Raw genomic sequence first — 13,169 nt, forward strand, 5'->3', positions numbered from 1 at the left:
TCTGCCTGAGTCTGGCCTGGGGTTTGGGCCCTGGAGCCCACCCCCCTCCCGGGAGATATACCCCGTCCCGCCGCCACCCCATCCCTGGGCCAGACCTGCTGCAGATTTAGGTGACCTGAGGGGGCCGGGGACACGTGACTCTGGACTTGCTCCCATTTTCACAGTGGGCTCGTGTCTGTGTCTAAGGTCCACAGGGCCCAGAGCTGACTGGGGATGACCCATGGGGCCGTTGCCACCTAAATTACTATGGAAAAGGGACCAGCTTGGAAGGGGGTACTGAAGGCTTCTAGAATTTTTATAACAAGAATCAAGGTCGGGGCCGGGGGGTGGGTGGGGCTCAAACAGCAGCATGATAGTGTGCCTGTGAGCCCTGTTCTAGGAGGGTCCTCCATGGGACCATGGGTCTTCAGGATCCCCAGCCATGCGTCTGAGGCTACTGCTTCCTTCCTGAGGAATTGATCGGAAGACGAGACCCCGCTGAGCCACGATTATGCAAGTGGGAGAAAGAGACCAGGCCTCCTGGGACTTCTTTTCAGGGACTCAGAAGTTACAGGAGGAGCCAGTGCCCCTGGCGCAGGGTGGGGGGCACACAGATGCGTGGCCTGACTGCTCCTCAGTGGGTCCATTTGAGCCCTGCCACCTTTCGACCCCCGCCCCAGCCCCATTCAGTTCCCCATCTTACTTCCATGCCTGTTTGTGCTGTTCCCTCTGCCCCAAATGCCTCCCTGAATGGGCATCTGTGAAGACCGACCCTCCCTGCTCTAGGCCCCAGCACACTGTACCCTGCCCGGGCCTTCTCTGCACGCCCCCATCTCTCGCCTGCCCTGTGTGCGCCCCGGGAAGCGCTCACCCAGTCCACCTGTCCTGCGTGACCTGCAAGCGTGCAAGCCTCCCATGCCGGCCACGTTCCTGGACCAGCCCGGTTGAGTCCCCTCTGCCCCTGCGTGGCATCACACCTTGTGCAGAGAGGCCCTTCTGAAATCATCTGCGGAACCATCTGGGGACATCATCTGAAAGGGCTGAGCTCTGTGGTGTAGGCCTGACAACTAAGCTGCCTCCTCAGGGTTTGGGGAACCCGGAGCCAGCGGTACCCACAGTCCTGCACAGGCTCAGTTTCCTCATTCACTTGTGCTTCTGACATGGGTTAGCTGCAAGGAGAAGTGGCCCAGAGCCGTGCAGGTTGCGCACTGTGCACAGTGACCGGGCATGGCAGGGCCGCAATCCAGTCTGAACTCTGCAGGGCAGGCCGTGTGCCCGGCGCAGGCTGCATTTGCCCAGAGGGCTCCCAGGTGGCTCCTCACACAGGTGCGTCCAGCCAGCAAAGCCTGCTCCCCGGGGCTTAGTCTACTCAGAGGGGACACCTGTTTTGAAATTCACGCAAAGGAGCCACAGTGTAAGGTGGAGATGGCCCGAGGGCTGTACCCATAATGGAGCTGACAGACCTTGCACCCACCTGAGGTCTGGCAGAGACGGAGGAAGGAAAAGACTCGAGTGCTCCCAGGCTTAGATGTGAGGCCTGCAGGCAGGCAGGGAGCTAGGCCAGCTGACTCCCCGACCCTTTAAAACCAACTCCTTTACCCCAAACCTTGCTTCCCTGATCTGTGCTTGGAAAATAAACCCTAGCAGCTTGGCTGTGGGACAGCCCTGCCCATGGTGGGCTAAGGAGCCCCCAGGGTGAGCACAAGGTGCCTTCTAGAAGCAGCAGGTGCTCCCAGGGCGCACCACCCTGCTTTCATGAATTCACTGTCATATAACAGTGTGCCTGAGGGCCTGGATGAGCTTCCCACTGTGGTGCTACATCATTACAGCCTGGGGGTGGGGGTGGGGGCAGCACCCTTGTCCACTTGCCCTGGAACTGTTCTTTGCTTTCTCTTTGTCTGAGGGAGGTTGGAAGTAAAAGAAGGCAGGAGCTTTGCATGTGTGTGTAGGTTCTAACCTGAGCTTCTCTGGGCTGGGCCCTGGGCTGGGCCTGCAGCCCCTGTGGCGACACAGCCCAGGCTCTCCTCAGTGAAGGCCTGGCCACATGCCTCTGCCAGGCTCTTGGCTGCACCATTGATGCTTATTTCTGGGTTTCTGAGTGGTGGGGTCAACCTGTCCAGAGGGACTCCTTCCCCAGGTGCTTGGTGGGGTGGCAGGACTAGCTCCTCATCCTCTAGCTGCATTTGGGAGACGTCCATCCCCTCCAGGCCCTGGCCCAGCTGCTCTCCCGATGCCTCAATCCTTCCCCAACGCCATCCACCCCTTAGGCTGACCTTGACTCTTTGTTCAAAGAGAACACAGAAGCCAGAAGAGCAGACTTGGAGCCTCTTCTCGCCACCAGATTGACAAGCCCTCTGGTGTCCTCTGTGCCCATCCTTTCCACTCCTTTTCTGCTGTAGGTGAGGCCAGTCCCTCTGCCTGGGCCCTGGACCCCACCATTCTCTTGCTCTCTTCGGGGATTTGGACCTGCACGTATCCTGTCTCTCTCTTAGGGACAAGGATGTGACTATCCCCGCAGCAATCGAAATGCTTCTGTGCCAGCCAGTTGTGAAGCCGCCTGATGTGAAGCCACATTCCTCCCCAGTTCCCCCTCATGTCTCTCCTGTGTTGCACTGGGGTCTTCTCCGTGAGGACCAGGCGCCCCCGGCCTTGTCCTCCTCACCTGCCAGCGCCCTGCAGCCACCTCACCATGCTCTGTCCCCAGCACGCCCCCAAAGCCTCACCTGTCAAGGCCTCCGACAACTCCCACATGCCACATCTAACAAGTGATTTGTCAGCGCCAGTTTGACCTCCCAGCAGCACTTCCTACCAGCCACATCCTCCTTAATAACAGTGATTTTAAGAGTTGTCAAGTGCTTGCTACCCACTGAGCACTCCCTGTGCATTACCTGGTGTGACTGTCACCACTGCCCTTGTTTTGCAAACTAGGGCTCATGGGGCAGAGGGGGAACCTGCCCAGGTCATGCTGCTGGGACAAGGTGACACGGGGATCCTCACTACTCTGACATCAGAACCCAAGTCCCTGATTGTGCTGCACAGGCCCCTTTGGAGGGAAACCCCTCTGGCTGCCACAGTGTCACCCCTCCCGTCTCCCTCCTGCCTCACTGACAGCCTCCTTTCTCTCGCTTTGTTCCCCAGGACCCCTGTCCTGCATAGATTTTAAATGTGGGAGGGGCTTGGGGCTTGGTGCTGGTCCTCTCTCTTCTCATTATACCCCTGGGCTTTAAATCCTCCTTCCCCAGTGTCTGTGTCTAGCCTGAACCTGGAACAAGGCTTGACCCTCCAGCCGCCTGCTTGCTGTCTTCACGGGTGTGTCCGCAGGCCCTGAACCCTTCCAAGTTCAAACACGACTCCGGTTTCCCTTCCTCCCTGACTCCAACACGTTGGTCCCCCACTTGCCCCGCCGCCTCGTGTTGGCTTCCCATTGCCTAGAACGGTGCCACCAGCGGCTCACTGAATCAGGCCCCAGACACAGGACTCTTCCCTCCCACCCCTCAGCGTGGCACCCATCGAGGACACCCTTGGGCCCGGTGCCATAGTGTGTCTTGGGGCCACTTCCCTCCACCTCAGACACTGAGCTGCTCCCTTCCAACCTCTGTTCTCTGTTCCCATTCTCGATGCTTCCTTTCTATTCTCTATGTTGGGCCGGCTAGCCCACCCATGTGTCTGACCTTTTCACCCTCATGGTGGAAGCCCATCAGGAGCATTCCAACACTTTTAGGATGAAGTTAAAGACCTTAGCATGGCTGCCAGGCCCCACCCTCTCCGCACGATCTTGCCTAGCCTCAGGCCATGTCCTTTCCTTCCCTTCAGGCTCCTGCCACGTCTCCAACCCTCTCCAGCCTCCCCACCATCATCCCAACCTCCGCTGGTCACTCTGCAGGCCCCCGCTCCCCATGCTCACACTTCTCCTGGCCCCTGGCCTGTGGAGGACCTCTGTCACCAGTTCCCCCAAGGGACCACGCTGCCCCTTCCTGGCCCATGGCACCATGAGAATTAAGTGCTTCTGTAGCTGTTTTGTTTCATGTCTGTAAACTCCACAAAGGCAGGGACTGGGACATCTTCATGACCACTGAACTCCTGAGCCTCGTGCCAACTGCGGCCCACACACACTGTGCTGGATGGCTGAGGGCCTGCTCCGGGTCACAGCTGGAGCCACACTCCTGGGGTCTGAGTTCTCGTTCCCCCACTTATTAGCCATGTAATATTAGGAAAAAATGTGACAGCTGGGTCTCAGTGTCTTCACCTGTAAAGTGGGGTAAGGTATTCAGACCTCATAAGGTTATTATGGAACAGAACAAATGAAGATGTATAAAGAAAGTCCTTGGGATAAAGTCTGACAGGGATAGTTTATCCCTGATAAAGGGATAGACCACTAATTAACCCCCCTCCCTGCTCTAAATTGATACATAAATTCCATTTTTAGGGCAGGAACAGTCAGTCTAGACTGGCCCTGCATGAGGCAGGCCTGAGCCCCAGGTACCGAGCCTTTCCTCCGGCAGGTGCTCCCTGTTTAGTGACCCACACACCACCTGGCTGGGCACTGTCTTCATTTCTCATGGAGGCTGTGCCGCAGGATTACCCCTAGACCCTGCGGATGCAGCCTTGTGGAGGCAGGGAGGAGCCTGGGACGGGCGAGGGGGTAGGCTGGGCCCAGGGCCAGGGAATTCGTGAGAGTATCATGGCTTTAAATTCCCAGCAGAAATCAGAAAATCTGATCTTGCACATCTAAGAATAGCCGTTGGTTTCAACTGTGAGAGTGCCAAAGTGAAAGCTATAATTATTAGTACGTAACAAGCAGAAATTAACCACCTACCGCAAAGTCATTTTTAGCTGCCATCCCAATGTGGAAATTAAAAGATGGGCACTAAAAAGCTGCCTGTCTTGGCGAAGCCTCCAGTCCAGCCTGGAGTGTCTGTGAATGTATGACTCTCCGACGGCCAACCCTGAGGTCTGCATGCCAAGGAAGTTGTATGGCTCCTAAGGAGATGGGTTTTGTGGCACAGTAAACATCAAATGCTATGATGTCACTCCCTTGACTCTGACTCCTTCCCCAGTAAGACCACAGAGGCATTTATTTATATCTGGCCTGGGTTTCCCTCCTGCAAAATGGGAGGCGATAACCCCTACCAACAGCCCCAGAAGATACTTGGAATTTCCAGAGAGGAGACCATAACATGGGTAAATATCATGTGATGCCCAGATGCCACACACACACACACAAAATCGATAAATGTATTTTTAAAAAACTAGTCCCCCCCAAAAAGGACAAGCACAAACACTAACAAAGATAGGAGAAAATATTTATAGCTCATATCACAGACACGAGGCAAGTTTCTTTGACACATAATAAATGCTTACAAATAAAAAAGGAAAGCTCAGTGAGCAAAAGCCACCAACACAGACCACTGAAATGCCATTTTTCATCTATTGAGTGGCAGAGGTCTACAGGTCAGAGAATCTGTTGCATTGACAAAGACGCAAGAAAATGGGCCTTCGCTCAGAGTTGGCTGGGCTGTACACTGGTACTACTCTGTGGAAGCCAATGTGACAAAACTTAGCAAAATTAAAGAGTATACACCCTTTGATCCATCAATTCCATTTTTAGGAATTTATCTTACACACAATATATAGAAGGATACTTACTGATGCATTGTCTGTAACAGGAGAACATTAGAAATGCCAATCAGTGGGGTACTGGTTAGATTACGGTGAATTCATACAGCAGATTTATACCACGCCGCCAGTCAAAAGCCTGCGTCAGCGTTATGTGTGCTGCTAAGCAGTGACCTCCGAGCGTGTGCGATTGCTCTGGAAAGCACATGGGGTCTTTTTAGTGGTTGCTGCGGGTGATGGTGGCTGCGGCTCCAGGGCAGGATGGAGACTTTTCACTCTCCACCTTTTGTACCTCTTCAACTGTGTATCACATGCAGATACTGTGTATTCAAAAATAATTTAAGTGAAACTGTTACATGGGTCCCAACAAACTAAGGGGCCAAACCTGGACACAGCCCACGGCAGTCGGCCACCAGGTGTCCTGGTGAAGAGTCTGAGACCCTGGGGTTGGAGGGGGCCAGGACAGGGGAAAGGGTGTGCCCTGGGAGTGGGTCCCCCTCACTCAGGGATGGAGGGACCCTGTGTGGTCAAATGTCATTGGTCTTCCTGGATCTGTGCTCCCTGCTGGGCCATTGGCCCCTTCCCTCACAGGGCAGCTGTAGTTCAAGTCTCTGGCTCATGATCTCTTGGCCATTAAAATGGACACACCGGTGGCCCAGGGAGCTGCTCATGCAATAGGCTGGACATGGAAAGCTGTCTCCAAGTGACCTCACCTGCACGCCTCAGATCTGGGGCTGCCTCACCGTGGACTCTCGTCATGAGCTCCCACCAGACTCAGTTCACCAGAGAAAACCACCAGGAAAGACCCACAAATCCACAGAAACGCCATGGCCTGGGGGGTTAGGCCTTCATCTAACAGTTTCTTCCAAAGCCTGCAAAATTTAGTCTGGCAGTACTGCTAGACCTACTGAGGGAACCATATATGGTTCAAAAGTCGGGGGGAGGGCATGTTTTGTCACTGTCGTCTTGCCCCTTGGAGCAACAGAACTCACACCACAAGTGGTAAAACCTTACAGTTCAGAAGAAGCTGTTTATTTTCTGAGTTCATTCTCAAGTTACCTCTTCAGACCATATGAATGAATATATACTATCCTAAATCTTGACTTAAACCAGGTCATTGCTTTGAAGGAGTCAATATGCCACAAATCCTAGACAGATTCTAATCGACTCAATTCATTCTTACGACAGAAGTACTCTGCATATTCTGTCCAGAGTTTATAGGGCAGGTTTGGCAGCCATTTTCCAAAGTTCAACCCCACCAGCCTAGAGCACGTTAAGAGCCACAATGAGAGCTTTATTCTGTGCTACGGGCTACGCCAACAAGAAGCAGATATTACACCATCACGTGCAAATCCACGGACAGCCCCAGCCTGAATCTTAGCTACCAAGTTCCTCAACGTCCTAATAAGCGGCTACAAGATTTCCTCCCAAGAGTCATGTGGAACATGCAGAAAGGAAGAGAGTCTGGATAACTCAATAAAGGGCAGCAAGCCAGCAGGAGAAGCTGTCCCGGAACCTAGTGACCCTCACTCAGGTCACTGACTTTTCCAAGAAGCGGAGAAGAGGAGCAAAGCCTGTGACTGGGTCGAGGAAGTTCATCCCAGCTGAGGATGGGCTGCCTTCAGTCCTGTTGGGTTTGGTTAGACTCTGGCCCTGCAAAATCTCAACCTCAGTTGGGATCTGAAGGACACCTCGGCCCCCGATGCTGGCCCTGCAGGGCCGGCCAGTCTCTCCTGGCCCAGACATAGAAGCCTTCTCAGTCCCTCTCTCTGCTCTCCGCAGTCACTGTTGGTGAGGGCGGCTGACCGAGCCAGGCACCAGGCCCTAGACCGCGGACTGGGCTTTTCTGCGGGCGTGCAGGGCGTGGAGAGCAAGGCTTTCCTGCTGCCCCCGCGCCCTGCGCGCCAGCTCATCTGGGCCCAGCGAGAGGCCGCACGCTGGCAAGCGTCTGCGCAGGAAGAATAATCAGCACATTCATGAATCATCCCTCTTTTGTGCTTCTGCTTGGAAGAATGTAATTTGCTAATTTATGGTAGCTGTTATGGCTCCATTAAAGATGCCAACACAGGAGGGGCCGGCTGAGCTGGGCTCTGTGACACGCCAAGGCCAGGTAAACAGGACCATGTTTTTGTGTATGAAGGTTGGCCGGTGGTTCCAAACACGGTTCAGCATCACACAATTAGCCTTGGCAGAAAAAGGGGTAAATAGGCGGACAATGGTGGATAATGAGCACTTTCCCCAGCCAAACCTGGATTTCCTCGGTGTGCCCTGAGGGTCCTGCCTGGGGAGGCCCCGTCGGGGTCCTACAGACCCCGTGATGACACTTGGCGAATTGAGGTTACTGTTTACACATAAATATAAATTTGTAAGTAAATCGGCAGCCTCTGTGAAGTGGGGTTGTCTTTGCTACGGTGCCTGTGGGTGGGATTTATTGGGGGGATTTTCAGCCACGCGGCAGCAGCCATGTGGAAGTGGAGGTGGGGTGATCAGATCTGCTTTCTGGGCTGATTTCCAGTTCTGCAGCTGCTGCTCCCCGCTCCCCGCTCTGTGTGTGAACAGGGGTGCTGGCGGGGGAGGGGGTAGTGGGGGGCAGGCAGGGACACTGAAAGCGCTGCCCCCTTCCCAGGCTTTGACAAGACATCTGAGTCAGCAACACGACGATGTTATACGCCACTGCTGGGAGGCGCCAGGCACTGCGCTCATCACCCTAGAAGGTGGATGCTACTGCCCCCCCCCCCCCCACGGATGAGGAAGCCCCCGCTGAGCTGAAGCTTTTAGCTCCTGTCTACACAGCTGCTAGGGAGCCGTGGACTTCCAGACTAAGGAGCCCAGGATGCCCTGCCCCTCTGGCCGCCACAAAGAGCGCCTGGGAGTCAGTGTGTGGCTCCTGCTGTCACGCACACCCTGCACCCCACACGGAGACCTCCCCAGGTCCCTCAGGGTCCAGTGGGAGAGTCTCTGCTGGACGTCCCCCCTGTGCCAGGGTGTCCGGTCAGGGGACGGAAGGGGAGTCACACAGTATCCCACAGTCCTACAGAGAAGTAGCGACATTTTGGTGTGTGACCGCAAAGGTGGTGACCTCTCAACATCCCTCAAGACAGGGGTCGTGGGCTAGGTGGGCCAATGGGTGTGGGTGAGGCCCCCGGCGGGGGCATAGCAGTACCTGCATGGAGCCAGATCTGCGCCAGCGTCATCCAGGGGTGCAGCGGGCCCTGCTTGGGGGCGCTGCTCTGCAGAGATGAGGCCACTTCCGACAGCGCCTGCTCCACTCTCGAGGCTGCCACTGAGGTGGCGTGGACGGAGCCTGCGGGGGGGTGTTCGAGAAGACGGCATCAGACGTGACAGGGCAGGCCCGCCCGACCAGCCACCCCTCCGCCCCCTCCCACACACAGACACACGTTCAAGACGGACAGCACACTCCGGTCCTCGTGATGTTGCCAAGGTTTACGTCCATGGAGAGATACAGACTATCCTCGTGGCCTCGGACCTGAGTTTCCACCCTTCGCTCTAGCTCACCTGCTAGCTGATGGCTAGAGCACCTGCTGTGGGATGCAGGCCCTCCAGGACCTTGGGTAGGGCAGCGCGGGGGTCGGGGCAGCACAGGGGCTGAGCTGGCCACACGGCCATGAAGCTCAGGCTGCAACATGGCACGCATGATGTCCTACGAAGGGAGGTGACAAAGCACCCCAGGGCAGGGGGTGGGGCCTAGACCTACAAACCCTCCGGGGCAGCAGCGGGAGGGGTCGTCCCTGCCTCCCGGGGATGGAGTCCATTCTCAAGACAGACCCAGCAACCCGCCAATCCTCTCTATGGCCTTCGAGAGGTGGCCTGCACCCTGAGATTTGGGACCATGTTCTAGAACAGAATATAAGGATGGGAGGAAGAGCATGTCTTTGCCCCGAGTAGGAGCAATGTCTGTTATCAAGGCGGGGCAATCGTGGAGGTGCCCGGGCTCTGGAGTTGTACCTGTCTGACTCTGGGGCCAGGCTTGTCGTCCTGAAAGGCCCAGGAGAGGAGCAGACCCAGCACATCCACTAGTCAAAGCAAGCGGGTCAAGCGACTTCTACTCAGACACCAAAAGACTCATTGGTCTTCGTGTTGTCCTAGGGGTCCTGGCGGTTGGAGCCTCCTCCTTCCACATGGCTTGCTCCTCACCTGTTCCCCACAGTCCCTCTTGGAGGTGTGGCTTCAGGGCTGAGAGCAGGAGTCCCAGTTATTTCATGCTGCAGCCTGCTCAGACTCAGATCACGGGCCACGCTCTTAATATCTAATCCATCGTCAAGTGCGATATGGAGGCAAACAGTCCGACACTGGGAGTGGCGACGATCAACTCACCCTAAGGTTTCAACTAGTGATAATATGGAAAGACGACTGCTGACCACTCAAATAGAACCGAGCTGGTTATAGTTGGGCAGAGACAAAACTGCGAGCATAAAAATAATTTCTGTTGGGGCTTCGGAATGCACCGCAATTTATTCATTTTGAGGGTATTTGCAGCACGAGGCTGGCCATCCATATTGTGTTTTGACTGTTCCAACTTGAAGGAGACATGGGTGCCTCTAAATACACTCAAATCCTTCAAGCGGGGGCTTTGGCGGAGGGGGCTCACGGGAGGCGGATGGGAGCCGGGCTGGGAATCTGCCTGCTGCGATAATCCAGGCAGGGCGTCCACGGGGATGAGCAAGGGCAGAGAGCCTCTGGGGATGGACGGTGAGTCCTGGAGAGGGAACGCGCCCCCCTGCCCTTCCGGAGGAGGCACCTGGAGGCCAGGTTAAAAGACACCAGCCGATGCCCTTGTGATCCAGAGCTCACGGAGGTCAGCTAGGAGCTGACCCTTTAGACAGAGTATGTCTGACGACTTAAAAAAAAAAATAAAATCGAAACAGCAAAAATGATTAGACTGCTGTCGGGTTTTTTTTTTTTGTGGGGGGGGCGGTGCAGGCTTTGGTTTGTTCTGGACTCTCTATGGACAAGAAATATTTGAGCTTTGAGCACAAGGATGGAGCTTTCCCTGAGAATTTCAGTAGCAACTGCTGGCTAAATAAACAAGGCCGCTGTTGGTATACTCTGACGTCATCAACGTGGCTTGCCTTCCTATCGGGCACCTAGAGCAGAGGTACTCATCCGTGGCTTCCTATCAGAACTACTCGGGTATTTAAAAGACCCGTGAGGCCCCCGAAAGCCCCAGACGATCCACATCACTAAAGTGACAGTGGTGGGGAGGCCAGGCCTCAGGCTCATCACCCAGGTGAGGCAGCTGCGCACGGCCTAGGGGGGACCCACCCACCTTGAGACGGAGAGAGCGGTCCTGTCATTGACATTTGGTTGCAGAAAAAACCTGGAGGCAGACTCTGCGCATGCCTGCTTCCCTGCAGCCCAAGACTCCGGGGAACAGAGTTCCAGGGAGATCCTCGTGGCCTCAGGATCCTTTTCTAGGCTCTGCAGAGCTCCTGAGACTCCTTCCAGGGATTCCGCTTATGGGGGTTCGTTATATCTATGGGTACTTGCTGCATCATGTATCACAACTGAGGAAGGCTTAAAATATTTAGTCGTTAACTCCTTTACAAATAACAACGATGAATGAATGCCGAAGGAAGACTCTACACATTTTCTACTAGGTTCTGTGGGTCCTTATGCTAACGGAGACCCGTGACTTTCGAGGGGGGCTAATTTTGCTATGTGGATTCACTATTTTATTTGGTCTGCAAACAAGTTAATTAGAACTATTGTTAAAGTCTCTTCTCTTTGGGACGGCGAGACACAGCTAAGGTGGCTAATTATTCACGTGATCGTATGTTTCACCGTGAAGAAGGCCTGGCACGTGGTGACAGCTGTGGGTATCAGTTTTATGAACGTGGCAAAGGCAGATTTCAGGAACTCCGGCCAGAACTCTACATATATTATTTCATTTAACCTTTAAACAACTCTGTGAGACAGCTTACTATGTTATCTAGATAACAAAATTGAGATTTAATGAGGTTATGGACTTATCCCAAGTCACACAGCCAGTGGGCGGCAAAAGCAGGACTCGGCCAGTAGTCTTAACTACAAGTCTAGCCTCTGAATCTGGCTCTGATGCCACCTCCTCCAGGAAGGCTGCTTGCTGTGAGCCTTCTGTTTCTTCTCCCTGCCACTGTCCTGTAGGAAGGTGGGCCTTGGGTCCTTGGTGCTCCTACAGCAACACCCCCACCTCCCTGGGGGACAGTTGTCCATGGGATGGACCCACCGTTTTCGGAGTTATTCTGATGTGTGGTTCTAGAAGACTGGATTCTCAACCTTGAGTTTACTTTGGTGACCTAAATTGGTTCTCATATGGGGGTAGGCCCCACATGAGGTGCTTTTAGGGTCTAATAACGCTGGGCCCAGTAGAGCCAGCAGGCGAGTGCTTGCAGAATGGATGGGAACTGTCAACAGATGTGTCAGTGTCTGGAGTCTGGAAGACAGTGGTCCCCCCTTCGTGCTCTACGCTCCTGGCCTCCCAATGGCTCAGAGGCCAGAACCTTCACTGTCTCAAAGGCCTTCTTGGCATGCCTGTCGTCACCTCCAGCCACGCAGACTGCCCATGACAGTGGCGCGTAGTAGACTGAACACTGTGCCTCGCTCCATGACCTTCCCCCATGTCTAATATTAACTAAGCCATTTAAATATGGGGGGGGGCAGAACTGCGACTTTCCCCTCCAAGTCGATCCCCTTTAACACATGCTTCACAAGGGGAGAGACCCTTCCTGTTTTGAACCAGGGATGGGTAGCTGAGCACTCGTGCAGTTGTGGACGATGCCACATGACCATAACCACAGCAACCTCACTGAATAGTTAACATCTACTTTTCCTGGCAATAATGCAGTAAGTCAAAGTCTTCCATCTGATTAGAATTTAGAGGAAAAAAAGTAAGCATCGTTATGAATCAGGATGGATAGATCTAATGGAAAAATAATAATAATAAAAAAGAGCCTGTGAATTACTGTCCCCTAGGACTGAAATGCTAAATATCAAAATAGATTTGGATTTCCGTAGGTACGCAACTAGAAATGCTAGTTCTAACCAACATGTATATTTTTAAAAAGGCAACCCTTGTCTTTCTCACCAAAGCAAATGTATTCCCACAGTGTATGTGGGGGTGGAAGGGATTATTGCCCTAGGGGAAATGGACAAGTTGAGGCTTAAAAAAAGGAACTGGAGGGAGGAATATAAGATATGTTTCTAATTGGAAATCCAAGACCCTGGAGGAATAAGCTGCCACATAATCAGGTTCCACAGGTAAGCCAGGGAGAGTGTCCGGCTGCTGTGCATCTCTTATTTATCACGTTAATTCGAGACGTGCTTATCACCATCCTAACCCTGTAGGCCGAGCACCTGCTATGCTGCACCGAGTTCCTCAGGCACAGGGCACAGAGGCTTCGAAAAGCCACTGTGAAACCAGCCGAACCGAGAGCTGACCGGAGCCGGGGCGGGCGTGCCCTCACATCTGGTCCCTGTGCTGTGACCTAATTGTCCAGACGGTTCAGGGGGCACCAGATGCCTTGGGGCTGAGAGCCGTACATCCTCCGGCCAACTGCTCTCTCTCCCCTGCCACC

General features: G+C 54.2%; 1 protein-coding gene across 7 annotated transcripts in view; it reads right to left on the reverse strand.

The window, feature by feature from the left end:
• Window positions 1–13,169, reverse strand: part of TTC7B (tetratricopeptide repeat domain 7B) — a 250,710-nt gene that overhangs the window by 32,640 nt on the left and 204,901 nt on the right. For 6 of the 7 annotated variants that reach the window (XM_038545550.1, XM_038545552.1, XM_038545551.1 and 3 more), the window contains one exon: window positions 8,759–8,899. In XM_038545550.1, coding sequence (XP_038401478.1) covers window positions 8,759–8,899 — 141 coding nt within the window. Of the gene's footprint in view, window positions 1–5,331; window positions 5,916–8,758; window positions 8,900–13,169 lie in introns of those variants that run through there. The other variant, XM_038545553.1, reaches the window with a different exon arrangement.

The sequence above is a fragment of the Canis lupus genome, chromosome 8 (assembly GCF_011100685.1).
Source record: "Canis lupus familiaris isolate Mischka breed German Shepherd chromosome 8, alternate assembly UU_Cfam_GSD_1.0, whole genome shotgun sequence".
Classification (NCBI taxonomy): Eukaryota; Metazoa; Chordata; class Mammalia; order Carnivora; family Canidae; genus Canis; species Canis lupus.